The sequence below is a fragment of the Falco cherrug genome, chromosome 3, assembly GCF_023634085.1.
Source record: "Falco cherrug isolate bFalChe1 chromosome 3, bFalChe1.pri, whole genome shotgun sequence".
NCBI lineage: Eukaryota > Metazoa > Chordata > Aves > Falconiformes > Falconidae > Falco > Falco cherrug.
The window spans coordinates 106,364,324-106,391,931 of record NC_073699.1 but is presented as its reverse complement, the minus strand read 5'-3'; the positions used below and the strand labels follow the sequence as shown (position 1 = coordinate 106,391,931).

The window sequence follows — 27,608 nt, the reverse complement described above, 5'->3', positions numbered from 1 at the left end:
CTGCCTTTTGTTTGTAATCTCGGGCAAGAAGCAATGGAAAAAGGGTTTGATAGGAGACAAAAGCAAACAATAGCCTTGCTCCAAAGATACGATGAATGAGACATAATTGAATTTTTTGGCGAAGACATTGATTTGACCCTCTAAGACACAGAGAGAATCATTAAGGGAATTAAGACACATTAAAATGCAGTTGGGTTTTTGTTTTTGGTTTTTTTTTTTTTTATCAAAGGGCTTTTATTGTGCCTATAGTTTTGTTTTTAATTATTTAATGACTTTGTGTCTTCCAGTGATAAATCTATTTCTTCCCCCTTTTTTTTCAAAAGGAAAACCGGTGTAGGGGCGCTCATCCCAAGCAACTGATGAGCACCGGCTCGTCATTAGCATCCCTGCTTGTACGGATGGGCACGCGTTTTGAAAAAAGCATCACTTGCAAACTGCTGATAAAACATCAGCATTACTCTGACCATTTTCTTCTGGGCCTTTCAGGTTTTATTCTGCATATAGCAAAACCTCTGTAGGAACTGATTTAGTGCAAGAAGCTGTGTGGGATGTGGTGTTTGGGAGGAAAATTTCTAGCCTTAGGCCACTTGGGGCAGGTCTGACCCTGGGTTTTGGGAGCGCCAAGGCTTCTCAGAAACCTCATCCTCGTATTTTGCATCTCACAGGTGGTGCTTTCCTCAGCATGCCAATGAATTTGGAGGAAAAAAAAAGAGCTTTTTTGATAACTTGAGCTGCTTGGGCTTGCCCTTAGCTTGGTTTGGGCTTTGCTTGGAGGAGCTGCTTGGCTGTGGCTTTGTGTGTGCGTGCCGCCGGCATCAGTTCTTCCATGGAAAGCATCTCCTTTCGCTCCTGCCTCCAACCATCGGCTGCGCGTGCGGTAGTTGTCCTTTTTTTCTGGCAGCCCTGGATTATGCACTTTGCTGGGACTTTCCAGGGTAACAGACGCAAAGTTGTGTAGTCACAGAAAGCCAGACACTTAAAGAATGGGATTTAAAGGGGCTTCGCTGCTGGCAGCAGAGGAGCCTTCCCCAGCACATCCTCCCCACCCTGGTCCTCTGCATCCCATCCCTGGGACAGGCTTTCTCCATCCAGGCTGTGGGCGCTGACGCCAGGCATTTCACTGCTGAGCTCCTCTGCCCCCTGGGTCCGGAGCACGCCGCTCTGCTATCTATTTCCCTTAGAAAATCAGCATTTTGCTGTGCAGCACCAGATTTCGGGTTCACCCCAGTGCCCAGGACTTGCCTTTCGCTGGAAACTCGCCTCTTTGCCTGGCTTTGTGTGTGTGCGTGCGTGAGTGTTGGCCGCGAGCATCGCTGAGCATCACTGAGTCATCTGTTTCTCACAGTTCTGCTCCAGTTTGAGGTGGCAGACAGGAGATTTTTTTTTCTCCCCAAGTCTCGGTGCTCTGTAGCGACAGAACTTGGCACATCGGTGTCAAACCATAAATAAGCGTTCCTGCTCGCTTCTCCCTACGCGGCGTGGGGCTGCGCCGCTGCTGTGGTGTTCAGCCGCCGCGGTGGAGCTCTCCTGGCACCAAACCTTGCTGGGGCTTGGCTCCAGCTGGACCAGCAGCCACGTGAACTGGATCGAGGAGGCAAATGGGTAGCTCGTGACGCCGAGAGCGCTGGCCTCCCCTTGGCAGCAATGCTGAGATGTCCCGGTGAAGGACGCGGCGCTCTGGGCGATGGGGTTATGGGCAGGGCGAGCAGAGGGGTTTTGGGTGGGTTTTCCCTCCCCCCTGACTTGTATGCCAGTCCTTGTAATTCTGAGTGCTCAGGGCACGGAGGGCGGTGTGGAGGATCCGCTGTCTCTCTGCCATATGTGTTAATTTATAGCACTGCCATGAGTGAGATCTTCCTCGTTATCCCAGGTATTTCCTCTGGAGGAGGGAAATCAGGCTGTAATATATCATTAAGCAGTAAGCCTAGGGGAGCTCCTATCCTAGTTGGTGCGAATCCTTCTCTTATCCTGTTAGAAGAATTGAATTATACATTTTGAGTGTTCGGGAGATCCAGCTTGGAGTCTGGTTGGAGCTGCGGCTTTCCCTGCTGGCGCAGCAGGGTCCGGGAACGCGTGCGGGTGTTTCGGCGCAGCATTGATCCGCAGCGTGTGCTTTGCTCTGCCCAAATTCGCAGAGCAGGCCCAGGCTAGCGGCATGGAAGCAAAAGTCCTGCCTCCAAACGGAAGCATCTCGTTGCCGCAGCTCCTCCCATCAGCGGTGGTTTTGGGATGATTTCAAGCATGCAGGGTCCAGGCGGGCTGGAAGGAATAAAAGTAAGTAAGCCTTGGGTAAGACGGACATTCATTCACCTGAAATACTTCAATTTTCTGCGCTACAGCAGTATAGTCAGCCACAAAAGTTAAAAATGGCTTTATATTCTCCTTACGGCAAGTTGATTTTTAGTAGGACTGGGCAAAATCCCACGCTAATCTGAGCACACGCCCCCACACCCAAACCTGCCTATTTTTGTGGGATTTTGAGGGTGGATTGAGTCGGATCCACCTCTGTGTTGAAGGGGTTTATTTCTGTAAACGCCTGTTCACGCAGACCATCTGCCGCGAGCGTCCGGGGGGCTTGGGTGGTAGAGAGGATGGGGAGCGCTTCTCCTTCGGCACTGGTGCCTCTGCCTTGGTGTCCCCAGAGCTCGTCTCGCTGCAAGATGCGAGATGACGCAGATTTGTAACATAGCAAGTCAAGGACATAACGTGGGATGGGTTGGGAATAAAATTCTGCAGACCACAGCACATTTCATGGAAATACTGTACTGGCTTGAAAAAAATAATAAAAAAAAAAAAGCAGAGATCTTGCTTCATATTTTCTAAAGAATTTTAGATGCAGAGTATTTTAATTTTTTTGTATATATATATATGCATAAAATCAGTGGTTGGCTCCTACAGCTTGCACCTTGCATCAAAGCCACGAGTTAATGTGGCATCAGTGGCTCTTGTGGGGGCTGATGGGCGATGCCTCTGTGGAGCCAGCTGGAAATCTGGGGCCAGACCTTCCTGGCCATGCAGTGCCCACATTCTAGCACTTGCATCCGAGTCAACCGCAGCTCCTGTCAAAGCACGAGGTTTGGTGTTCTCTCTGGGAAGGTCGCGAGCAAAGATGCTGTGCCAGCAGCCACCGTCCCAGTGGAGGGCTGCACCGGGGTATTTTGATACTGAATTTTACACGGCAATTAGCCAGAAGTCAAAAAGAGGTGTTTTCAGAGCCTCGTGGTGCTGCTTCTCCTCCTGGCTCACGTAGAAGCGGTGCTGCTCCCATTGCCTGCTGCTACGGTAATCGCTTAAAACTGGGAGACAAGGGGTGCGGCGGTGGATTCTGGGAGAATTTATTTGCAGTGTAAACATGTTGGTCAGGAGTCATTAATATGACATTCACACAACTCTAATAAAGTACATAACACGGAGATCTGGCACCGCTGCAATACCCGGAGGACATTAAGTATGAGTCTTAAAACCAAGAGTATTGGAAACAAGATATTTTTACGTCTCGTTTGGGAGTAATATAATTGCGTTTTGTGGCTCTAGCAGATGCTTGGGCCAGCTGGTTGGAGAGCATTGTGGGTTTTTTTAGCTTTGGTGCTATACAGCTACAACCCTTATATAGAACTATCTTTAAAAAAAAGAAAAAAGAAAAAAAAAATAATCTCCTGGTTGAAAGACCCGTTTCTGATGTGTGCATTCCCTTCATGATGGCACAGCCTGTAGACACTTCTGTTGCAGTGGCTCTGGATGTTAAACTGCATGTGGGTTTGGGGTCTAATTTGAGGCAATTAAACATTCAAGGCAGTTTCACTGACCTTTCTGCAGAGTTTTTGCTGTTGTAGGTCTCTCTGAGAGGGAGACTCTGGACCTGGCTGGGCGGCGGTTTTTGGAAGAGAACCGTCAAAAAACTACGTACTTCTGAGTCTATCTTTGGCAGGGGGTGGGGGGGAGCTTGTTTCCAGCAACCTGTGGACTTCAGCCCCAGGGGTCCTTGGCCATCGCTAGGTGTCGGGATGTCACTGGTGTGGTGACAGCAGCCATCGTGGTTAGGGACGGTCACTGGTCCCGCATCTCCTGCAGCATGCATCGCCCCGCTCTCTGCCAGGGCTGCTGGCGATGCTCAGCCTGCCTGCGGTGGGGCCGCCCCACAGCCGCTCTGGGTTCGTACCAAGGAGACTGATGGGCGACCATTCCACGTTCATCAGGCATACATACAAGCACCGCCGTGAATTATCTCGCCGGAGCTGATAATTTCCTGCAAACAAATCGGTTCTGATCTGGAAGTAATCGCCCGTATCATTCCTGCAAGTGGGAGCGATGACTTATGTTGATGTCACCCGCTGGCTTTTTATGGCAACAATTAATAATTCAGTAATTCTCTCTGCAGTGATGCTGTTCTGTTTATAAATATTTAATTTAGCTTCCCGTGTCCGCGTTGTCGCTGCCCTCCCCTTTGCCTCCTGACGTAACACCAGGCTCTCGGCGATGCTGCAGTCACCGCAGTTAACCAGCAAGCAAGTTGTCTGTGCTGGAAAATGTTAATGCCTTTCCTTGTTTGCATCTCTTCCTTACGTTAGTTAAGTCTGGCTTTGGTGGCGTGAATACGAACGTTGACCGAGCGTGCCGTTTCAGTCAAAACCTGATTTAAGCTGCAGACCTAACCCGGGGCTGGGCAGCTCCTGGTCTCTGTTATAAAACTTTTTTGTTGTAAAACTTTCCAGTTTCCAACACAGCCATGGAAATAACTCTTTTTTTCTTTCTGCGTTTCTCTTTCAGGAAATTGCAGCTTATTTAATAACGTTTGAAAAGCATGAAGAATGGCTAACAACTTCCCCTAAAACAAGGTAACGTTGCTCATGCTTCAGCCCATTGACTCATTCTCACTGATGACTTGACTTGCTAATCAATGCGTTGGCCACCGAGTGAAAACTCCCAGTCATGCTTGACGGCTTGTGACACCAAACTCTCATTAATTGACTTAATGAGCATTTTATTGAATGAAATCAGATTGATTAAAAATGGAACAGCTGCGATCTTGACAGGTTAAAGTTTTAACCCGATTGTTCAGGATTTAATTGTATGCCTTCAGATGAACGGATTTGAAAGCCTTTGGGCGAGGTTGCAGGCTATTTATCTTGACAGTGTTCCCTACAGCCTCCAGCTTTAAAGAACTCAAAAAGCGCAAAGCCCTCCCCTGTGTGCTCTGCCTGTTTAACATGCAGTCACAGGGATTGTTTGCGTTTCGGTGTTTTTCTTGCTGGGGTTAAGTGTTTGATGGCGAGGAGATCCCAAAAAGCCGCATTAACAGACATGTTTGCAGTTTATTATTCAGTAAATGTCATGTCTTCTTCGCACTACCATAAATGTTTAACTCCTCTGCTCCCCTGGGAACCGAGACGTGAAGTTTCAGCTGTGGCTGTTTTCCTGCCGTTTTGGCCGCTTTCAGGCTCGCAAAGTTTCCGTACTAACGCAAAAAAACAACTCGTGCTTTCTAATGTTGTGGGGATTTTGTTGTGTTTGGTTTTTTTTTTTTTTTTTTTTCCTTGTCTTCTTTTTCCCAATCTTCCTCTTTCCTCTTGAAAAGGGCAGGGTTGTTGGAGGGAGCCTGCTAGGACCAAGGTGGGAGAAAAGCCTTTTGTAGCATCCTGCATCCCATTGCCATCTGCTGCAGAGACCCGCTGCCAGAGGCGTCCTGGGCAGCTGGTGGCTGGGTTTGGCATTGCCTCACTCTGTCCTTAGCAGGGGCAGAAATTATAGCGAGGCGCAAAGAATGGGTATTGCCTCTAATAAACAGTACGGATGAATTCCCCAGGTGTTCCATAGCTCCCAGCTGAGGAGAGAACGGAGGTGGAGGCGGGCAGTGCCGCAGCGGTCGGGGCGCAAGGAGGACCTGCTTTCCATGAAATACAGGGAATAGAGAGCTGTGTTATTTTAGGTTCTGTGGTTGTCCCCCCCCCACTGCCCCCAGTCTCTACTGTATTTTTTGTGACATCTTTAAATAATACATTTGCCTGTCATATTAAAATGTGTCTGGGATACCTGGAAAGGGAGACATTTGAGGCCTGATTGCTTTCTCAAATGGATCACCAAGACACACAGCCGCTGCAGTGGCTGAAGGGTCCTTAGATGGACCTTTCCCATCGACGGCAGCTGAGAGTCTCATCTTGGCGAGTGCATAAATGCTTTATTTCACTCCCCTTCTTGGCTGCAGGACAGCAGGTAATTTGATAATATTGGAGAAGGCTTTTTTCTGACCTGGTAATCCAAGTTTCAGAATTAATGCAAAACGATTTCTTGCTGAACCTTTGCCAGATAAGCCTATTACGCGGTCAGAAAACATTAACTAGTCTGGGTATACATGGCATCATTAAAGATAAGAGATTATACATGTTTTTGTAGCAGCGTCCTGTGATTTTTAAGAGTTGGTTTGCTAAAGGCAATGCACAAAAATAATTTTCTGATTAATATTACAATACCTTCCTCCTGTGTGTTTACACTTGAAAGAAAGAATGTCCCAGGAGAAGAAAAGTTGTGACGGCTGTTCAAGGACCTTCTTAAATTGTTGAGTTAGTTTTCTTTCCCTTTTTTTTTTTTTTAACATAAAAATTAATTGGAAGACTTAAATGCTGAGTTCATACAATCGGGGCTCTCAGTTTTACAGAATTAATGACATCGATCCGGCGCTGAACTGGAACACTCCCCATTCTTTGTGTGCCGGTGTGGGTGCCACTAATTTCATCTCAGAAAATTAATAAAAATGAATTGCACCACTGACACCTATGGAATTTCTTAATAAGATGATGTATAGCGCGATCCGAGGAATCGCGGCGAGGTGGATCGCTGTAGGGGGCACTGGGCGCGCTGGACGGCGGGTGTCAGGAGCTGGCGGCTGATGGTTGATGGTGGTGCCAGGTGGCGTTGCGGGTGGCCGAACCTCCCGGGTTACTGAGCCAATGCAGAAGGGGGCAAAAGAGGGAAGAGTTTGTTTCGAGCCATTTCTGAATGCCTTCATTGCTTTCTCGTAAAGACATTCCCATGGTCCGTGGCACCAGGCAGGGGGTGGCTTTGGTCAGGGGTGGAGGAGGAACCCTCTTACGATGCTGCTGGGGGGGCATTAGGGGACCTGTGAGGAAGCCTTCAAAGTCTTCTGAAATTGCCTTTTGATGAAACTTCTTGTGGAATGACTCCAATTGGTAAAATACGCTAAAATAATATACTGGAATATTATTACAACAGTCTTCTGAGTGCTCCCGTTTATCAACATAAATTAACAAGTACACCTCGCAAGGCATCGACCTTGATGCTTCCTTGAAATGGTGTTTGGTTACTTGAGAATGTTCAGGATAATCCGCATTGGGTATTCCAGTCAGCAGGGTGAACTGGGGAAGCTTTCTGCTAATGCAGCAAGGCTGAAGTATCTGACATTTCCAAGTTTAAATGCAAATCATGATGACCAAAAAAGAAATAAATAAAAATTACTTGACATTTGTGTATCAAGTAGAACTTAATTGTTATTTACATTGGAATTTCAATGACAAAGCTGACTTTTAGCCCAAAAACTGTTCATCTAGTTGAAGATACTTTGCTTACCTGTTTCCAAGTGCCTTCTGTAATTATCGTCTTTATAGAGTATTTTTAAAATACGCTTGAGTGATCTGATGTAGCCTCACCTGTGTTTCACAAGCAAGACTGGGGTAACCAAAAAGACTTGGCCGTGCCCAGAAGCTGCGAGGTTAGTTTTCCAACTGGGAATGCAATGCCATGGGGGGTGAGTGCGCCCCTTCCCGCGTTGCGTTTGCATCTCTGCCGCGCATCCGGCAAAACCAGAGGGTTTTGGACGGGACGGAGACAAGCACCAAGCTCTTGTTTCCTTCCTTGCAAAACCCAAAAGATAAATGTTTCTGGGGAAATGATGCGGGTTGCTGACGCGGGGCTAAGCCATCGCTCGTACCGATAGGCAAGCGGCTGGGGAAGTTCCCAGATGCAGGTTTTTCAGCCCGGGAAGAGCTCAAACGCTGTTTTTAGGCAGTGAGACTTGGCAGTGATTAATATTTCCGCAACTAAAAAGGTTGGGCAGCAGCCTGCTCCTGCAAATCTGTAGCGATTTACATGCGCTGTCAGTATGCATTTGGGGTAATTTAGTTTTACTTCTGCTACCTGCGGGGTTATTTTTAGCACTTTTATTCCCCTCTCCTGGCTTCAGGAAGACAAGTGTGGCTTTTGGTGTCGTGGGGAGGGACAGCAGCCCAGGCAGCGTTTCCCACTGATGAATCCCAACCTAATAAATCACGAACTCATCAGAACCTGGTTCACGACAGCGGTGCCACAACAGAACTGGGCTGAGCCGCATTTGCGTGGCCGGTGGGAGCGGAGAGGGCTCGTCCCCGTGCCAGGGCGATCCCTTTGCTCATCAGCCCGGGGTCCAGGGAGGCTGGACCCGGCGCGAGTCCTAAGAATGTGCCAGGGTAGCAAAGAGCAGAAAAATAGTCACCTGGCTTGCTTTTGTCATAGACATTGTGTCTTGGAAAGGACCGCTCTGCCGTTCATTGCTGATGCTGGTTGCTAGAAGGGGGGTGCAGATTACATTAGACTGGGTAGAAATAACTTTTCCCCATTGAACATGCACTCACAACCATCGTTGTTTTCCTCCGTTGCTTTTTTTAGCAGTTTTTGCTGGCTTCAGAGTTTTGAAATTTCCCGAGAAATTCAATTTGTTACATTAAATGTGGGCTGGTGGCGGGGCTGGAGCGGAGGGTACCAGCCCACAATGTGATTTAGAAGGGAGCATGGCAGGACCTGATGCGATTATTGTTTTAGCAAAACTGCTTGGGGGGATGTAAAAGTGAGCATAACACATCCGCCTCCCCTGGAGAGCATCGCTGTGTGCAGGGGTTCAGCCTTCCCCGGTGCCAGCGCCAGCATCGACCGGCCCCTCTGGCCTAGGGGGGTGCAGGATGGGTGCTGGGGGCTTACCCCGTTCCTTACCTGTCCGCCGGTCCAGTTTAAGGAACGTATTTTATCTTGGATAGCTTTACCAGGGGCTTCTTAAAGATAAGTTAGGATCTTGCAGTATATTAATTTTGTATTAAATAATTAATAGTAAAATTAATTGAATTATTCAATTTTCAGGTAAAAAATAGGGTAATAAATATTCATGACTTACTTTATTAAGGGGATTTCCATTTCCTATGTCATTAAAGTGAGATTAACTAAGGTTGGGTTTAAATGAAGATTGAAAACAATTGTGCTTTGGAATTAATTTACCGCGTTAAGCCATTACCTTGCGAGCCGGCTCCGTGATGCGCTCCGTGCGGGAGCCGTCCGGCTGGGTTGGGGAGATGATGCTGCGGGGGTGTCTTGGTCCTTGTGCCGTGGGCTGGGAGTTGTGCAGAGGCGACCGCCCAGAGCTTGTGGTCAGTGGCAAAAGTTCCATCCATCTCCCCTTCTGCTTGTCGCAAGGAAGAATTCCCTCCAGACCTTGTTTAGGCTTTCAAGGAGCTCCTCGCTTTCTCACATAGCTCGTACTCTCCATGGGATCCGGGACCATCAGCCTCACCCATGCACAGTGCTGAAATTTTGGATTTTCTGCCCGTGCTGCTGGAATCTCTTGTTTACGTGTTTGGGGTCGCGTATGACCTATTTTTCCTTTGTCAAAGGCAATGTGTGTGCTGTCAGCTCTTTCTGGCTTGGGATGCTGCTTGACATAATCCCTGCTAAATGTGGCACATCTCTCTTTACACTTTAAAGATTTCATGACTCTCAACACTTTCTTCTCGCTGCTCTCAGTATTTCCTCCTCTTCTCCCACCCCAAAGAGGATAAACAGTACAGAGATGGTTTTAAGAGGAATTGATTCATATAGATTTTTAGCCAGTATGGTCCAGGGGTGTTGAGATGCCAATAATTAATTCCTTTAATAGCTCACCCCGTTTGTTTTAATGTGACCTAATGGCAGAATTGCTGGGAGCCACCGGGATGCCTGGCCCAGGTCAGTCAACAGTCTTCAAGTATTTCATGGAGACCCTTCCTACGTCTGCTCCAGCCTGGCAGCTGGGGATGGTTTCAAAGAACGTTTCAAAGATGCCGGGTATGGTTTCAAAGATGCCGGGTATGGTTTCAAAGATGCCAGGTATGGTTTCAAAGATGCCAGTTCTGCAACTGGTCCATGCGTGTGGACATCTCCTGTCCCCACTGCCCAGCTTTGCCGGGGTGGCGGTGCCAGGGCGCGAAGGCTCCCCCTCCTCTTCACACAGAGTCAGGGCAGAGTCCTGCAGCATCACCCCTTGGAGAGGCAGAGAACCCTAGAAAACATGGAATTGTCAAAAGAAGCAATTATCTGATAATAAAGCAATTAAATTATTCAGAAAACTACCAAGCTTGCGGAAGGCAGACAATAAGCTTTTCCTGTCAATAAATATGGCCAAGGCAAATACTTGGCATTCGTTTTTGGACAAAACTGGCATCCAAAATTTGGGCAGGCTCTGACTTTTTTCTAGACCAAACATTACGGGGGTGGGAGGATGCTCAGTATGAGCAGCTCCCCCCCGTGTTGGCGGTGCGATCTGGGTTTAATGAGCCAGGTAAGAGAGGAGCTGCCTTTGTCGTGGTTAGAGCAGAGGAAAAGTAAAAACGTGCAAGGAGAGATTTTGGGTTGGGGCTGCCGACGGCTGGAACCCGACTTGCCAAACCATCCCAGTATTTCCATGCATTTTGTGCTTCTAGTCGAAGGGTACCGAGAAGGATGGAGGCTTTAATTGCTGATGCGGGACCACTTAGGAGATGCCCTTTTCTGCGTAACGTGCAGAGGCTGCAGAGGGGCTAGGAAAACCGCTATTTGTTCATACTCTTTAAAATAGCAACAAAATTAAGGTCTTTGTTACATTTTAAAGGCTTTGCAACTTAATTTATATTCTGGTATGGTAATGAAGAAGCATCTTTTGTCCAGGAGGTGAGATATGCAAAAATAACCTTTAAGTTGCTCATAATTAACCTTTAATGATATTCTCTCATTTTTTCCAATACATTTTCTGCATCAACAACAACGTACAGAAAGGGTGCCTGAGCCTGCTCGTTGCATCTTAATGGCCTGCAAATACCAGCTGATTAAAAATAAGCTATTTATTTGGATTATTTATTGACAAAGTTTTTTTCCCTCCAGGAAATCTGGCACTGAAGTTAGTGCTGGGCTGGAGCCAGCACCGTGGCTCTCCCACTCTCCCATCCTTGGCCAGCCAAGATCAGGATGCCCAAGGTCTGATGCAACAGGGTGCGTCGTGTCCGGAGGACGGACACTTCGCTTGCCCGATGGGGATGGCGTAATATTTATGGGAAATACAACGTTATTTGAATTGTACATGGGTGCGTTGGCAAGCACGTGCTAGAAATCTGGGATCGGGAGGAGGGATTTTGTGCCCCTTGCATGGGAAGAGCAGCCGGGAGCCACCCATCACGGAGGACCTGCTGTTCAGATTGAAAGAATACAAAGTGAATTGTGTAACAAGCCGCGTTTGTCAGAAGATGGGGAGCTGGCTACAGAGAGAGTGATATTAATTCTTTTCTTCCTTCCTTTTATTATTGGGTGGTTTTTTTTTTTGGTGCTGAATAACAGTGTCTGTAGGTAATGAGCAGGCTTTTATCTTGCTGTGGCACGAGGAATAATTTGCCTACGTGGGAGCTGGCGTGCCTGGCAGGTGCACGTGCTGTTCATGTGCACGCTGCCGGGCTTGTAGTGCCCTTTGATTTCTCTCGGGGTTGTGGGCTCCTGCATATTTACAGAAATTACTCCTTTTTTTCCCTCCCCAAAGGCTCTTTCCATTGCACCAGGAGTTTCTACTGTTGCTTCTGGCGTATCTAAACAGCCAAAGCTTCCTTCCTCCTGCAGCGAGGTGCTAATGTCAGCCTCCCATTGCGCTTTTCTTTTTCTTCCCTTTCCCTCCGAGCTTTCCAAATGTCCCATTGCAGTCGCTGTGACCCAGTGCGTTGAGGGACGTTTGTCACTGGTGGTGTAAGCAGTGCTGCTGGCTTTAGTTATTCAACTCACAGGAAATGCCTGATGAGCCTGGGACCCAGCGGTGCGTGCGAGGGGGCTGCTGTCACTCCAGTTCAAAACTTGCGGCTCTTTCTCTTGTTCGCCTTCCCAGCCCCTTGCTCGCTGCTCCGTGAGCCCCTGTAGGTTCCCTGATAATCAGATTTGGCTTTCTGCAGTTCGCCCTCCCTGTTCCCAAGGGGGGTTTCAAAGCCCCCCAGCCCTCGCTGGGGCTGTGCAATACCAGCGTTATAATCGGGCTGATTTCGGCGGTCCTCACAGCGGCACCGTCGGGGACGGAGTGATGTATTTTTGCATTTCGCTGCTGCGTTTCTGGGCTTCACCCACAGACTGCCCTGCCTGCGGTGTTCCATTCCCACGTGGCTTTATGCATTTTCCTGTAGGTGTAGGGTTGGTTTTCCAGCATCCATACATCCCCGTGCGTGCATTTAGAGGGAAATCTTGTGGGAGATTCCTTGTGCGTAACGGAGCAGCAGGGAGCGCGGCTGGTTACCTGCGCAGAGGCTGCCACGAGAACACGCTGCCGCTTTGCACGGGGATGTACGTGAGCCTGCTGGGTCCAAATGTGGAGGAGTTGGTGGGTGAGCAAGAAATACAAAGGCTGAGAGCACTAATACCAAGATTTTATCTTTTTTTTTTTGTTCTTCCTAGTCCTAAGAAACACAGATTTGCAGGAATCTGGCAAAGATTCTCCTGAAGTTACACTCAGTTGGCATTCTTGCTATGCACGCTGTAACAATACTTTAATATAATTAAATTTTAAATTCCATGTAGAATCTGGTGGGTAGGCAGATGTACCGGTATGTTAAACTTTATGTCACTTAAAAATGGTTTTCAAGTACATCAGAGGGAGACCATCCAGCTGTAAAATTATCTGCTTTATGACGCTGCATCGCAGCTTTGGTCTTTTTGTTTTAATTAAAAATGTACCTTAAATCTCACACCCTCAGATAATTCCACCATGCCTTTTTGTTTCTTATAATTTACTGACAGAATGTAAAACGACACGATTCTTCTGCTGGTTGTAAGTACTGTTTACAGCAGGGGAAAAAAGTTTGTTAATTAGGATAAATGCCGCCTTGTTTTCCTTGGGTGAGTCAGTGCTGGGTTTCCTTCTGTCCCACTGAGCAGCGAGGCTGGGGGGTCTCTCACGGGGCTTGGGGGTCTCTTGCTGGGCTGGGGGGCTCACAGGGCTTAGAGGCTCTCACAGGGCTGGGGGGCTTACAGGTGTGGGGGGCTATTGTAGGGCTGGGGGCTTGCAAGAGCTGGGGGGCTTTTGCAGGGGTGGGAGGCTCTTGCAGGGTTAAGGGGCTCGCAGGTGTGGGGGGCTCTTGCAGGTCTGGGGGGCTCACAGGGGTTAGGGGCTCTTGCAGGCTGGGGAGCTCACAGGTGTGGGGGTCTGCTGGGGGGCTTTTGCAGGGCTTGCAGGGGTGGGAGGCTCTTGCAGCATTTAAGTGCTTGCAGGGCTGGGGGGCTTGCAAGGGGTTTGGGGGCTCTTGCAGGGCTGGGGGGTTCACAGGGGTTAGGGGCTCTCAGGGCTGGGGAGCTCACAGGTGTGGGGGGCTATTGTAGGGCTGGGGGGCTTGCAAGGGCTGAGGGGCTTTCACAGGGCTGCAGGGCTGGGAGGCTCTTGCAGGACTGAGGGGCTCTTGCAGGGGTGGGGGGCTTGCAAGGGGTGGGGGGGCTCGCAGGGCTGGCCTGCCCTTGCAGCTGCCGTGCAGACATCTGGGGCTGCTGGCTGTGCTCGCAGCAGGAACAGCCCCTTCCCCTGGGCCCTGCTGTCCCCCTGTGGGGGCAGAGGAGGGGTCCTGCCGGGGGTCCGCGGGAGCTGCTGCGGTGGGCTGGGCGCACGAGGGGTCTGTTTCCCACTCGTGACGCGGCCCGCTTTACCTTCCGTCATTTTTGCCCGTTCACAGACAGCGCAGCCTTGTAGAGTGCTGGGCGGGGGGGTGGGGGTGGGTGGGCTGGCGAGCCCCCACGCCGTGTCCAGTACAGCCCAGTGAAGGGGCTGTGGGAGCCACCGTGCAGCCCGCGGGCAGGTGGGTGCGCAGGCACCCAGCCCCGGCGCTTTGCTCGCTGCTGCAGGGGGCTGCTCCCGGCGCTGGAATAAACTTTGGGGGCGTTTGCTCCAGCAATAATCAGAACTGCCTGGCCAGTGGCGGCCCTGCTGGAGGTGGGATGGAGATCTGCTAAATCATTAATGGTGCCGTTTCTGGAATTAAAAAAAAGGCCTCGTCCCGAGGCGTCCCACGTGGTGATTCGCCGAGTTTTGCAACGTGATTTATGCTTGGCCGTAGGATTATTGTTTTCTATTGATTCTGAGGGAAATAAAGCGGCAATAAAAGCCCATCATGAGCCTCCTGGTGGAACGTGAGAACTGGAAGCTTTCCTGCCAGAAATCCTGTTGTCTCCTTGGTGGTGACTCCTCAAATGCTGGACCCAACCGGTCTCAAAGCGAGCATCGCCTCGCGTTCCTCCTCTGCCTCTTCCCAGCATCGCCTGGCTTGGTCCAGCGAGGATGAGCCTGGTGCTGCTGTGACCTCCTCGATGTCCCTGCTGGGTGGGTGGGCCCACAGGCACTTGATTGGGGTCCAGCAATGCTGCAGAGGCTTCCCGGGATCTTCCCTGCCAGGTAGCTGCTGGAGGTGATCCTTCCCTGCCCTCTCCTGCCTCACCTCTGTCGTGGTGTGAAGTTAAAACTTTTTCTCCTACAGTTCAGGAATTATTTTTAATTGTGGAAAATCTAAGTTTTGCCTAAAAGTGACTCATCTTACCTGGAAAGCACTGGTCCTTTCTGTCTTCTCCAGTGTGCTGTCATCCCGGGGCGTCTTGTTTGCTTTCTGCTCGGATGCCTGGCACTTTTACAAAATGGACAGGAAAATCTATCGACTCTGGCAAAGCTGTTGTATCTTTTCGCTGTAGAGCCAAGATGAGCTGTGTGCACCATTTGAATGCTTTTCTCCAGCCTAATTTAACAATGCCATGTGCAGCATGGCTGTATTTTTAAAACCATCAAGCAATGATAATTTCTTGAGCACTGGTCAAGGTGTAGTGATAGAAACTGCTTCTCCCAGGAGGGCCAGGTAATGGCTGGGAGCTGGTGCATGCACTGAACAGACCGTGCACGACTGCAGGGGTGGGTTTGTGGCTTCTGGTGATCAAAAGGAGAGGATTTGTGGGTGTGATGAATTGCATTTTTCTCTGCTGATGGAGCCAGGGACCACTGGCCCGTCGCACCTGAGCCTCTGAGTACTGCAGGCTGTTAACTTTCATCTCCACAGATGAACCCCCAACATCGAGGCATGCCCACTGCAGGATTTCAAACAGCAGGGAAGTGTTTAGGTGAGATGGGGCAGTGGATTCCCATGGGATCTGCTGTCACCATCTGGCTCCTCTCCCAGCGGGTGGGCAGCAGCATCCCTTCCTCTGCTTCATCAGAGCACGTGTGAGTCCTGCTGCTGCCCGTGAGAGTGGATTGTGCCCATAGTGTTATTTCCGTATTTATTTTATAAATGTCGATGATGAACTAAGCTAAGATAAATAAGGCTGTTCCCTTGCACTGTTTAATTTACAAAATTTTAATGAGACTAATAACATGAGTACTTATCCTGTCTTTCGGCTGCCTGGAAGATGGTTAGCAGGTCTGACAGCTCGGCTCAGCTTGTCTTCCAACAACGTTTACAAACAGAGGATTTTACAAATGTGGTATTGAGCCATTTGCTTTTGTCTATGCTTCATCTCACATCAGCAGAGAAGTTGAGGGAGTGATGCAGACGATGGAAGAACACTATCTTTACAAGTGAAATTGTATCATTTTAAGCACTATCATAACGCGCCAGCGATGGGCGACTGCATTGCAGCAATGGGGATGGGGGGGGGGGGGGGGGGGGTAAAGCCTTCCATGTGGCACCTTATCCACAGCCTTCTCTTCTCCATCTTCATGGAGATGTGTGTCCTGGAATTGGGAGCCATGGTTTCCCCTGGAGAAACTGGTGCTCACCCTGCCTGCGAAGCCGCAGCAGGTCACCGGTGTTTTCCGCTCCCATCTGGGATGCTCGTGGGTCTGAGGACCCGAGTGGTGCATGGAGCATCCCTGCGCCATTGCTGCGGTGCCCTCTGGAAGGTGATCGTTCGTTTCTCATCAGTTGAGCCTCTTGCGCAGCAAATGGGTCATGCAGGGGAGATCTTCTTGCTGGATAAGCAATTAGCTAAAACAAACTACTCAGAGGACAAATTATGCAGGACTCTTGCTCTGTAACAAATGAATTAATTGACTTTGGTATTTGTGGGATGTTCCCTCTGTTTTACTTAACTGTCTCTGGCTAAAAGGCTCCTGCATTTCCTTCTGCCTTTTGCTGCTGCAGTGAGCAAAGGGGGTTACGAGGAAGTGAAGTGATAATTAATAGAACCATTGTATGTTTTCTTAAGAGAGACAAAACTTGTTTGGGCAGCGTGTCCAGGGGCATCTGTTTGATTTGTGTCTGGGGTGTTGTCAGCTCTCTGCAGCCCCGCAAAGCTCATCCAAAGCAGCCTTGGCTGAAAAAAAGTGTGGCAGCAAGGCACGAGGTGGGCTCGTGATCCACACGCTTCTGCAAAGGCTTTGGAAACGCTGGTGCTTCAGCACACCGGCCGAGCTGCCCCCGGCTCCGTGGTGTGGTCAGGAGTCAAAGCCAGCTGCTCCCGGCACGCCGACATCCCCACGGTACTGCAAGGGCATGTTAACCCCGAATATGTTTTAAAGGTTTTGTCTGGATCTTTGGGAATGGTGGGGATGCTACGAGCAGCGCGTTACCTGAGGTTCTAGCGCGGAGCTGCACCACGTGCTGCTGGAGCGGGGATTGCGGTTCTCTGGGCACTGGTGTGTGCTGGTGACTAACAAAACACTCTGGCCAGGTGGCTGGGTTTATTTACAGTAAGTAAATTAAAGCCCTGGTACAAATCTTTGCTGTGTAATGGGATTTGCAGGCAGCTGAGGAAGGTTGAAGCTGCTGGACCAGTTAGCAAGAAAATATTTGGTGCGTAAGGGGGAGTTTGGGTCACTGAACAACGCGTTGTCCCAGCCACCAACGTGAAGGTGAATCGTGGCCAAGAGTCAGGTTTTTTTCACTGTCCTGCTTCTCATTTCTGCTTTGCAACATTCAGAGGGGAGCTCGTAAAGCCAACAGCGCGGGCATTGTGGCGGAGAGAGGGATTGGCTGGGTGGCGAGCTGCTGACTTCTTAGGCATAACTTACCTGGCTGCTGACTTCTTGCTCTCCAGTTCGCTGGTGCAGTTGTTTCCATACCATACTGGTGCTGCGGGCTGGATGGCTTTGATTGAGCGCTCAGCGAGCGCGGGGCAGATGTGGCAGCTCCTGAGCAGCCCCACCGAGACGTTGCTTCTCCTCAGGAACCTGCCAAGACCTTCACTCTGGCATTTGGGTTGGTGTCTTCCCATTGTAATCCGCTCAGTGTTTGGAAACACAGAGGCGCCGTGTTCGGAACAGAAGCTGCCATCTTAAATGTTCCAGATTCGGTTGTTGTAGGAGCTTCTTGGGGGGGAGATTTGGAAAGATCCTCAGGAGGGCAGCGCCCGGCATGGCATCCTCAGACATCAAGGGCACACAGTCTCAGGAGGGGCCCATGGTTGGTGGCCTTGGGGTTCTTGTTTGGGCTTTTTTTGTGGTTGCAGGTTTTGTTGTTGGTTTGGGTTTCTTTCGCGCCCCCCCCCCCCCCCAGGAAACAGTATATTTCTTATTTCTTGCTTGTCCTGAGCTCTCCAGAGGCTGCCTCACCCCTGCTGAGCCCTCGGTGTTAGCGGCGGTGCCGCGTGAACAGCCATGTGCAGCCCGTTCCTCTGGCTGGGGCTTTCATTCCTCTTGCATCCCGACCTTTCCACCTCATCGCCCCGACCTTGCTGCTATTTCTGGGAAGGGACGTGCAGACAAACAAGAAATACGGACGCTGGGCTCCAGCTGCGGCCGCCCGGCGATGGAGCAGCAGGGGCACGCGGCTCCCTGCGCAGCGGTGTTTGTAATCCCAGGCAGCATTAGGGGATCTAACCAGCTCTGAATTGTTTGGCAAATGCTTTTTGATGAATTGTGCCCTTTGATAACGGTGCCAGTGAATGGTCGTTCATTGCTTTCTGCTCTGCTTTAAATTTAGGATTCAAAAGATCTGGAGGATTTTATAACTGTGGCTCCACTTGCTTTCCAGGCCACCTCCTCTCCCTCCAGTTTTACTCCCAGGCTTTTCTAAATGCTGCTCTGTTCCTTTTCTTCTTCTTTCCAATCCTCCCTCTTCTTGACTCCTGCAATTAAAAAAAAGTCAGTGCATAAGCCTGCAGTGCCATTGCGCAGATCCTGGGTCTGAAGGGACAGTTCTATCTAATACGCCTGCCTTTATTCCGTCCACCTGCCTCTGCCAAAATCCCCACTATGGGATGAGATTTCCTAAGCGGAGCGGCTGTGGCTCGCCCCTGCGGGCTGGCGCGGGCGCAGTCGGGCTGCGGTTGCGGGAGGGAGCGATGGATGGGAGCGGGAGGGGGCGGGAGCGATGGCAAACAGGGGAGTCAGCTCCAGGGGTGCTGAGGGGTCTCGCCGCAGGCTGGGGCTTGTGCCCGTGCTGGAGGACTCACTCCTCGCCAGCTAAGCCAGTAACTATTTTAAGCACTGGAAGAATCGTTGGAACTGGGGGGGAAATTTTTCCCAGTGTAGATGTTCTTGCCACGTTCTGTCTCGTGTAACTGGAAGAAACAGTGGTGTGAGCTCTGCCCGGCCCTGCGAGTCGGGGAAGCCTCTCAGAGCAAGGAATGTCACAGGGCAGTTGTTTGGGTGGCCGTTGGACCTGGCAGGAGAACTGTGGATGTCCCTCACAGCGCGGAGGTCCCGATCCCTCTGCAGCCCGCGGTGGGAGTGGGTGCGAGAGCTTCGGCCGCTTGTCCCGGGAGATGCAGGCAACGGACCTGGAGATGTTCACAGCACGGAGCAGGGTTTTGTTGGCCGGGCTTTCCTACCCTCACCCTTACTGAACAATTCTTTAATTACTTTATTTTTTTTGCTGTTGCTGGTGGGCTGAGATGCTCCAGAGGTTGACGGTGCCAGACCGGTGCCGTGGCTGGGTCCCAGCGAGCCTTTGGGCTGCCCTTCCCCTCTCTGAGGTGGTTTGGTTTTCTTTTTTTAATATTTCTTCTTAAACCCTCGCGTTTGCCTCTTGCAAGAAGATTTTTGCAAAGAGAAGCGCTCTGGAAGAGATCAAGGCCTGACCGCTTCTTTTTGGGGCTTTTGTGTTGTTGCTGCTGTTCCCATGGGAGCTCCCCTGGGTTAGAGAAGTGGCCGCTGCTTTTGTTGTGCTGCTCCTGGTGCTGCTGCCCTGGCACGTTTCTGCTGAACAGGCTCATGACATTCAGACTAACAAGCAAACGATGCATTTTAGATTTTTTTTTTTAATCTATTTTTAATGATGAATCCTGCTTCCTACTGTTTACGAGCCACTAATGACGGTAGAGTCTTTTGACAACTTCAAAAGATGTCTCATCTGAAGTAAAATAAAAAAAAAACCACCACCACAACCCCCCAAAACCCCACAAAAACTCCACCAAAAAAACCCAAAAACCCAAACTGAACAAACCCCCTCACTTGCTCTCAGGACTTTCTGAACTATCACCAAGTTTACTTGAAGCAGTTCAGTCTCTCCACCTGCTGAAATTAGTAATTTCAGTAAAACTGTGACGTACACAGTTTTATTGCTGCTTTAATTATTGCTATTATTACCTATCAAGTCAGCTCTTCGCTAAGCTGTGCTTCATCAGAGTTAAATTCGCCTCCTATTTCATTTCTCTTGCCTGACTCCACGCGGATTATAGTTTCTCGCACCGTGGAGCATTTTTGTTCTGAACCAAACCTCTCCTCGTGCAGCAGATTGCGCTCTGATAATACGGGAATTATTTCTCCGCCCCTGTAAAAGCCCCGCTTCGTTAGCTCGGTGACGGGCTGCTAATTTGCAAAGTCACTTTCACAAGTTTTAATACTCTCTGGCTGAGAGTCCTGGTAATAAATGTATCAGGTCTTAATAGTGTTAGGATGCTGTTGGAAGAGAGGGGGAAAATTAGGGTGGGTAATTAGCTCCAAGCTGTGGATGGGTGAGCGCGGGGGGGGGGGGGGGGGGGGGGCAGCGAGGGGGGGAGCCCGTACCGTGCCTGATCGGGTACCGTGCCGTGTCTGGATGTTGCTGCCTGTGAGCCTCGGACGCGGCGTTGGGATGCGGGTGGCACGCCACGAGGATGTTTCTGCGGCTGGCTGGCACGTGTGTATCTGCCTAAATTAAAAGGGATGGAGGATCCTTTCCTGCTGCTGCTGTCTCCATGAAGCGCGAGATGCTCCGGCAGTGTTTTCACAAGGGCCGCTGGCAGAAGCCCTCCCTCATCTCCTCTGGGAGGTTAAACCCCACCTGTGGCTGTTGGGATGGCTGAGTGATGAGCATCTTCAACTTTTTGGCCACTGCTGTGCTTGGAATGCAAATACCTGGCCCTCAAATGGAAATATTTTATATTCCTGAAGGTGTGGGAGAGGTTCCCCTGCTGCACAGGCAGCAGCATCAGAAGAGGTGGAGAGAATGCCTGGGGTGCTTCCGCAGCACAGCCCCAGGACCCCTGCGCTCAGTACCCAAGATTTCTGCCTTCTGCACTGGGAAGATGTGTTGGGTTCTTTGCTGCCTGTATGGAACCCCCTGGCTTTGACCCGTGGTTCAGCCTGGGACAGCATCCCAAGGGAGCGAGCGGGGGGATTGCGGTGACAATTGTGTCCATAACCTTGGGGCTTCTGCAGGTGTTTAAAACGGCTCAGCTGGGCAACGAAAACCCAGCCCGAACAGCGGAGCAGCAGGCTGTGGTGTCGGTGTGGAAAGGGGTCCTGCCCTTCTCAGGGGTGTTCGCGCGCTCTCAGTAATGCAGGCAGAATAAGTATATTTTTATATAATATATAAAATAAGGGGGGGTGGGATTTTTCCTTCGGCTTGCATAGTTTATATAGAAGCTAACTGAGTTTCTCGCTGTTATTAATCATAGTTTGGTCAGGGTTTAAAAAGTGAAAGTCTTGCACAGCACTAGCACAATTACAGCTCGTAATTCAGTTACAATAATTAGATCGAGCCTCTAAGCTTGGCACTAAGAAAGCAGATTTTAAATGCACTTAGGATGTGATGCTCGCGTCAGATAACAATTTGTGGGAGGCAGGTGAGAGGAAAACTGTGGTGTCCGCGGTTGGATTGACGCAGCCCGGGAGAGCCCTGGGAGAGGCTGGCTTTCCTGGCACAGGCGATCCCATGGGAATCGGGAGGCATCCAGTGGGGAAGGCTTCCCGTCCCGGTGGGGTCCTGCAGAGCAGAGAGGGGCTTCAGGTGGCTGGTTTGGAGCTGAGCTGGGTCTCGGGTGTGTGCTCAGCCTGTGTTCTCGTGTTCTCCTTTGGCTGCAAACCTGAAATACCATCACAGGAACATGGCCCTCTGATTCCCTAAAATAAATCTTGTTTCTGCTATGAGCCCAGTGGTTGTAAGTGAACTTAGGGAAGTGCAAAACCTCTGAATCGCTCTTTAAGTGGGGAAGGATGGCAAATCCCCCTAAACCCCAATTTTCCTCCGACTGCTGCAAACCCAGAGCGTTTAGGGCACAACAGAAGCGAACGCGTGTCTTGAGCCGCAGTGCTCTTCACTTCCCTCGGGATGGGTGGCTGCTCTCCCTGGATGGGCTCCTGCCCGCTCGCTGAAGCTGGTGAGCATCATCCCGGCCACTCTCCCGGCATCCCATGCTGAGGAAGGGAGGCGTCTCGTTCCTAAAGCACGGCTGCTGCAAAACCTTTCCTGAACTGCAGGGAAAAAAACCCCCCTAGCTATCATAATAAAACCTGGAATTAACCAGGTGGAAATGCCATGGAATGGTTTTACATAAACGGCGGGGGATGCAGGCCAGTCCCTGGAGCGCTCCTGAGCGCGTCTGGATTGTCCGTCCCCATCTTCTGGCAGGCGCTGACATGGATGGTGACAGTAGCGGCCACGTGGGCTCATCGCTGCTAAATACAGCAAGACTAAAATACCTCGGCTGCAAAACCAGCAAAGAACCCCAATCGAGGGATAAGAAGTATGCTTTTAAAGTGGGAATTTTCTGCATTATATCAATTCACTTTAAGAAAAGTAATCATGAAAGGATTGGGCATTTGAGTTGGGTTTTTTTCCAAGTAAATGGCCAGAATGACATTGTAATTAAATTTTTAAATTATTTCTGGAAATATTGTGTATGTAAAATACAAGGCTTTATTTTTCTTCTCTTTTTTTTTTTCTTTTTTTTTAGTGCTTTTTTTAAGCAAACAGAAAAGGTCATGCCTTTCTTAGCAGCATTTTGGTGCCTGTGTGTAGGGAACAGTCACTGCCTGACTCTTTTCTGTCAACCTGGGCTTGGAAAATAACAGAGGAAAGAGCAAAACAGGAGGGTTTCCATCAGAGGAAATTGGGCAAACGTTTACCCTTTGATGCCCGGTGTGCTGTACTGGGTTTGAAAGACAGCAAGTGCAGCTTTATTGGGGGGGGTGGGGGCTGACACGAGGTTTTAAAGAGTGATTTGTGCTAACTTGGATGGTCTCAAATTAGGGCATGATAGAAAAATGATTTTCTGTTATCAAAAGCTAGTTCAGGCTAAATTAATCTGAAAATGTGTAATTTCATCTCGACTAAAAATACTGTAATGTAATTAAATTCCAAAGTAGGATGAGCTGAGAGGGTATAAGAAAAGATAAGCATCAGAATAAGACAATAATTGAGTTTGTATTGTAAACACATTCCTATGGGAGTTTGGGATTTTTGAAGCTGCTTCATTACAAATTTTAAGTCGAGAGCGCTTAACAGCTTTGGCATATTTTGGAGAAGTGGCTGACTACCTTTACGTTTGTTTGTGTTCTTTGCTTGAAGGATTTTCTGAACTTGGGTTTAATTCTCTTATTGTCTGCTAGGTTCTTAATAAGTTCGAAGGCAAATAATGCTTAGAATTTGAAAATGTGTGTTTCCATGTGAAACTGGCTGCTTTGTGGATTTGTGTAAGCTTCTCATCCAATTTTTCAAACAATTGGATCTTTAATCTATAAAATTGATCGGTTAGATTGGCATTGATCAGTAAGATTGGTATCATTAAAATACTCGATGTGTTAATTCTGAAGCGTGTCATGTTGAATACTGGAGCGAGTAAATCGTCTCTTCTCTGCACACAAGGCACTCGCTCAGTTTGTCAAGCCGGGGGCGTAGGAACGGAGTCAGGGTCAGGTCATGCCGCGGCATCCTTCCCTTGGGATGGTCCTGAGCCCCACGCAAAGGGGAGCTGCTGACAAGGATGAGTGATACATTAAGTCATAATTTGAATAAAATGGTGGGACACCGAATTGAACACTTTCAGCCCAAAGTGACTGCCAGGGTGTCCGAGGACCGCTGCCATTAGCAGTTTGAGATTCGTTTTCCTCATGCTGGCATCTTCATCTTTGCGCAATGGGTGCTGGGCGAGGGATGGAGAAAGTCGACGCCCTCTTGCTCTTGGCTTGATCCAGAAGCCAAACAGCATGGGGAAGGGAGATGCTTAGGAAGCTGCCTCGCATCTCGTCGTAGTGATAATGGCTAATTTAATGCCTCTTTTGTGATATCGCACAATCTGCTCAGTACTGGTACGTTACGCTATGGCGCTCTTTCGGTTTTTGCAATGGTTTGCAGGAAAAATGCAAAAATGTTTCCTTTCCATTTACTAAAAATACTTTACCCTTAATTCTGAAAAATTACTTTGCGGATCTTCATATTTCACAGACCATAACTAGATTACTACCTTTTACTGGAATACTTTGTGTTAATGAAGACCGATTGGGATTACATAATAGATTTCCTCTAAAGAAGGCATTATGTGGTTATTTTTTACTGTCTGGCATTCTAGTTAATTGCCTTGTCATCATTAATTGATGGGCCTAAATTGATATAAATAAATAGATTATATTCCTGAGGTTAATTTGAAAGGGAGGAGGGGCTTAAACCAGGTTGCTGCAGGGTGTTTAAGCGTGTGCCCCTGATGTGCTGGAGAGAGCTTGTGCGCCAAGGTCACGTTCAGGCGCAGTTGGTGTCACCGTTCCTAAATCCGCTTGGCAGCTGGATGCAGCCGAGCTCTGCCCTCCCGGCGAGGGGAGGGAGCGCTCGCCTGGCCCTGGGGAGGCCGGACCTGCTGGAATTGCCCCGTTTTCTCAAAGCTGACCTCAGCTGTCAGCTCTGCTCCATCCTGTGCTCCAGCCCGGTGCGCAGGCACTGGTCCTGGCTGAGGACTGGGCTCCGCCAGCCCCCTCAGCCCAGCTTTATTTGACAGTTTGAGTGCCTCCGGTTTGCAGGTTAATCCAGATTTATGTATATAATTACTGTTAATCGGCAATCAACTAAGTCTAAAGGTAAATCGACATTTTTTTTTAATTAGATTGCAATATCGCATAAAATACTTTTTGCCTGGGAGGAGAGAGCTGCTGGTGGTGGGTGAGCAGCGCGGTGTCTCCTCTCCCAGCCCTTCCTGTGGTGCTCTGCACACCTTCCGCCGTGCCTGGCTTTGCTGGCAGGGGACGGATTTCTGCACTCGCATCCTGACGCCGCTGCCAGGCTGGAGCTTGAGTGCTGTGCCAAGCCTCGTGCTGGAGGAGCATTCCCGGGGGCTCTGCGGGAACCTTCCTCCCACTGCCTCGTGCATCCCTTGTGAGCACGGCAAGAAAAAGAAAATACCTCCCCCCCCAATCCCCCCAGGCGCCAGGAAGGGCTGCGTGGGATCCGGGCTGGGGGGACCGAGGCATTGTGCCCTGCTGGCTGGGTGTAACGGAGCAGCCACGCTGCTGGGATGAGGACACCTCGGCGGCTTCTTCCTCCGCTCTCTCCAGCGCTGTCAGGCCACATGTCTTGTTTTGACAGCTGCCGCGCTGTTGTGCTGGCACGCGTGGGATGCGGCACTTCTCCGTGGTGCTGCGCGGTGTTTGCGCTGCTCTTTCAGTTCATTCTCAGGGGTTACGTTTGCTCTGGAAGCTCGTAGAGAGCAACTTGTAAGGCTTCAAAACCATGGAAGAGAGAGCAAACAAATGGTTCCTTATAGTTAAGCACAGTATGTCTTGATACGCTTTACACGCTTAGCGTCTTTTCCCCAGTGCCCTCGGCTGTACATAGTCTGTGGGCTCCGTCCTCCCCCTGTGCTGGAGCAAAGTTTGGAAGTTTTCTCCTTCCCACCAGAGCATTGCCAGCTCTTCCAGCTGGAGCCTCGGCACCCCCCTGCTACCCCCGGCTTCCCAGTCAGCCTTGGTGCCATGGCACAGCCGAGGTCCCTCCACGTGCCCGGAGGATGCTGAGGGCTGCCGGCGCTGCTCTGCCAGCCATTCGCTGGCTGCAGCCTTGGAAGTTCATTGACTGTCGAACTGCAATTCCGATTTGAAGTGGTTCTCAATTGAAATTTATAATTAATGAGTTATTATTCAATTTTCAGATATTTACAGATCTTTATGGTGTCTCAAGTCATGAGCCAAGCTCTGCACTGCTAGCAGAGGGAGGACCAGAAACCTTTTTCCTTTCTCTTGGCACAGAGCTCCTCTCTCCTCCTGTCCCCTCCAAGGTTTCCCAATTCCCAGCGAGCCCCGTGCAGCTCCCACCAGCCGCTGCATGGGAAGGTAATGCCCGTCAGAGCCCAGAGAAATAGGTGTTAGTGGCATCCTGGGAAATTCCCCTGGTACCTGGTATTTTGGACAAAACCAAGACACGGCACCACTGGCACCACTGGGGAAACCCTTGTTAGCCTTGAGCCACCGGCTGCAGTGAGCGGGGAAGTTGAACTGGCAGTAAGTCAGCTAAATAAATAGAATTTTTCTTCCCTTTCCTCCCTCCCCCATGAGAAAGCGGCAGCATTTGCACATCTGTATCACCGCTGCGCTGGGAAGTGACCTGACTTTAACACCGCGTCTGCCTCTGGTAGAGCCACAACCAAAACAATGCCTGCAGAATGAGGCCACCTCAAAACAAGTTTTTTAAAAGTTAATTGGAGCCCCAGGTCCTTGCCATTATGACCCGTTTCCATGGCGAGAGCAATCAGTAATGCAGAGTGGCTGCTGGTGTGCAGCGGGTTGGGAGCCCTTCACGTATACGTGAACGTATAGATCAAATGGGGGCTCTCCTCAGTTCGCTAACGGATATGGGAATGATTAATCTGAAAACAGTTTAAAGCATTCATGAGTTGTAAGAACTAATCCCCAATAAATCAAACGGCATCCCCGTGGGAGTAAGGAAGAGAAATAAATGAGGGCTAAAGAAATTGATAAAGATCCTTGAGCAATAAAGAGATGAACGCCAGTTCTTTTAAAATTATATTTAAATGAACAAAGTTGATTTAAGTGTCTTTTTTCATACCTTGTACTAAGATTTAGGTCTATAGCATGTCATTATATCAAGAAATAATTTGCCAAAAGACTTTTTAGCATTTCATGTGCATTCCACTTAATGACAATTTTAATATTCTAGCTTTGGTCCTGCGTCGTTACGAGGAGGTTTCAATTGCTCGGCATGCTGAAGAGTTCATAAAGATTGTTCCTAATTTCTTTTTCAAATCTGATACAGAGTTCAGAGCCATCGACGCAAGAGTTATCACGTTACTCAGTAAAAATGTTTGGAATACTATTGTTAGCTGCTTGAACTAAATCTACAGCTTTGGGACAGCGTGGTTTGCAGTGGGACGTTCCTGCTCGGTCAGGTTCGGGACAAGGTGCTGAGCCAGGTTCGGGCTGAGTGCGCTGCTGGGGCGGGGAGCTCGCCTGCCTGGGTGAAGCTGCCTGCCCCTTCCCGGCCGACAGTACCGTGTGTGCTCCTGCCCCTGCGTGCATTAACGTGACACTTTAGAAAACTGTGTGTTCTCTTGGTGACCAGAGAGCGTAAGACGTCCTCCACTGGCTGAACTGGGGGATCATTTCCCTTGCAGATTACGCTGCAATAAGCGCGTCTCCGAACGCGGCTTCCCAGCTCCAGCAGCTCAGCGTGGTTTTGTCTTGTGTCTCTTACTCTCCTCCGCCCCCAAAACACAAAGGGTTGGGTTTAGCTTTGCTTTTTCCCTTAATTCAGTGACTGTCCTGCTGCGTTATCCCAAGCACGGAGGGCCAGGGGTGGCTGCTCCCCAGCGGTGCCTGGCAGCACCCGAGTTCACCCGAGGAGTGCGCAGGGCTGAGAGTTCTGCTTGGACTCCAGACCCCCGAAGCTCAGGGATGTTCATCCCCAACGTCAAGGGCTTTGAATGAGATTGCTCTGCTGAAGAGCTCATTTGGAAGGCAGAGACCTGTGTTCCCAAGTCAACACGGCATAAATTTGTACCGGTAAAGTACATCAAGCTACCTGGTGCACAAAAGTGATTTAAAATGACGCGTAACCTGTAAGCACCCTGGAAATTCCTCTTGACCTCCACAATGAAACATTGCTTCAGCAGATGTTTGTTTTCTTTTTATAGACACGTTTGTGGTCTCAAGTTACAGATATCTGAGTCGAGAAGTAGATCTGATAAATGGTGGCATAGGAAGAAGT

At 49.7% G+C, this 27,608-nt stretch overlaps 1 protein-coding gene across 14 annotated transcripts in view; it reads left to right on the top strand.

The window, feature by feature from the left end:
* CAMTA1 (calmodulin binding transcription activator 1) overlaps positions 1–27,608 on the top strand; it is a 324,887-nt gene that overhangs the window by 78,099 nt on the left and 219,180 nt on the right. For all 14 annotated transcript variants that reach the window (XM_055705087.1, XM_055705080.1, XM_055705081.1 and 11 more), the window contains one exon: positions 4,768–4,835. In XM_055705087.1, the coding sequence (XP_055561062.1) occupies positions 4,768–4,835 (68 nt within the window). The remainder of the gene's footprint in view (positions 1–4,767; positions 4,836–27,608) is intronic.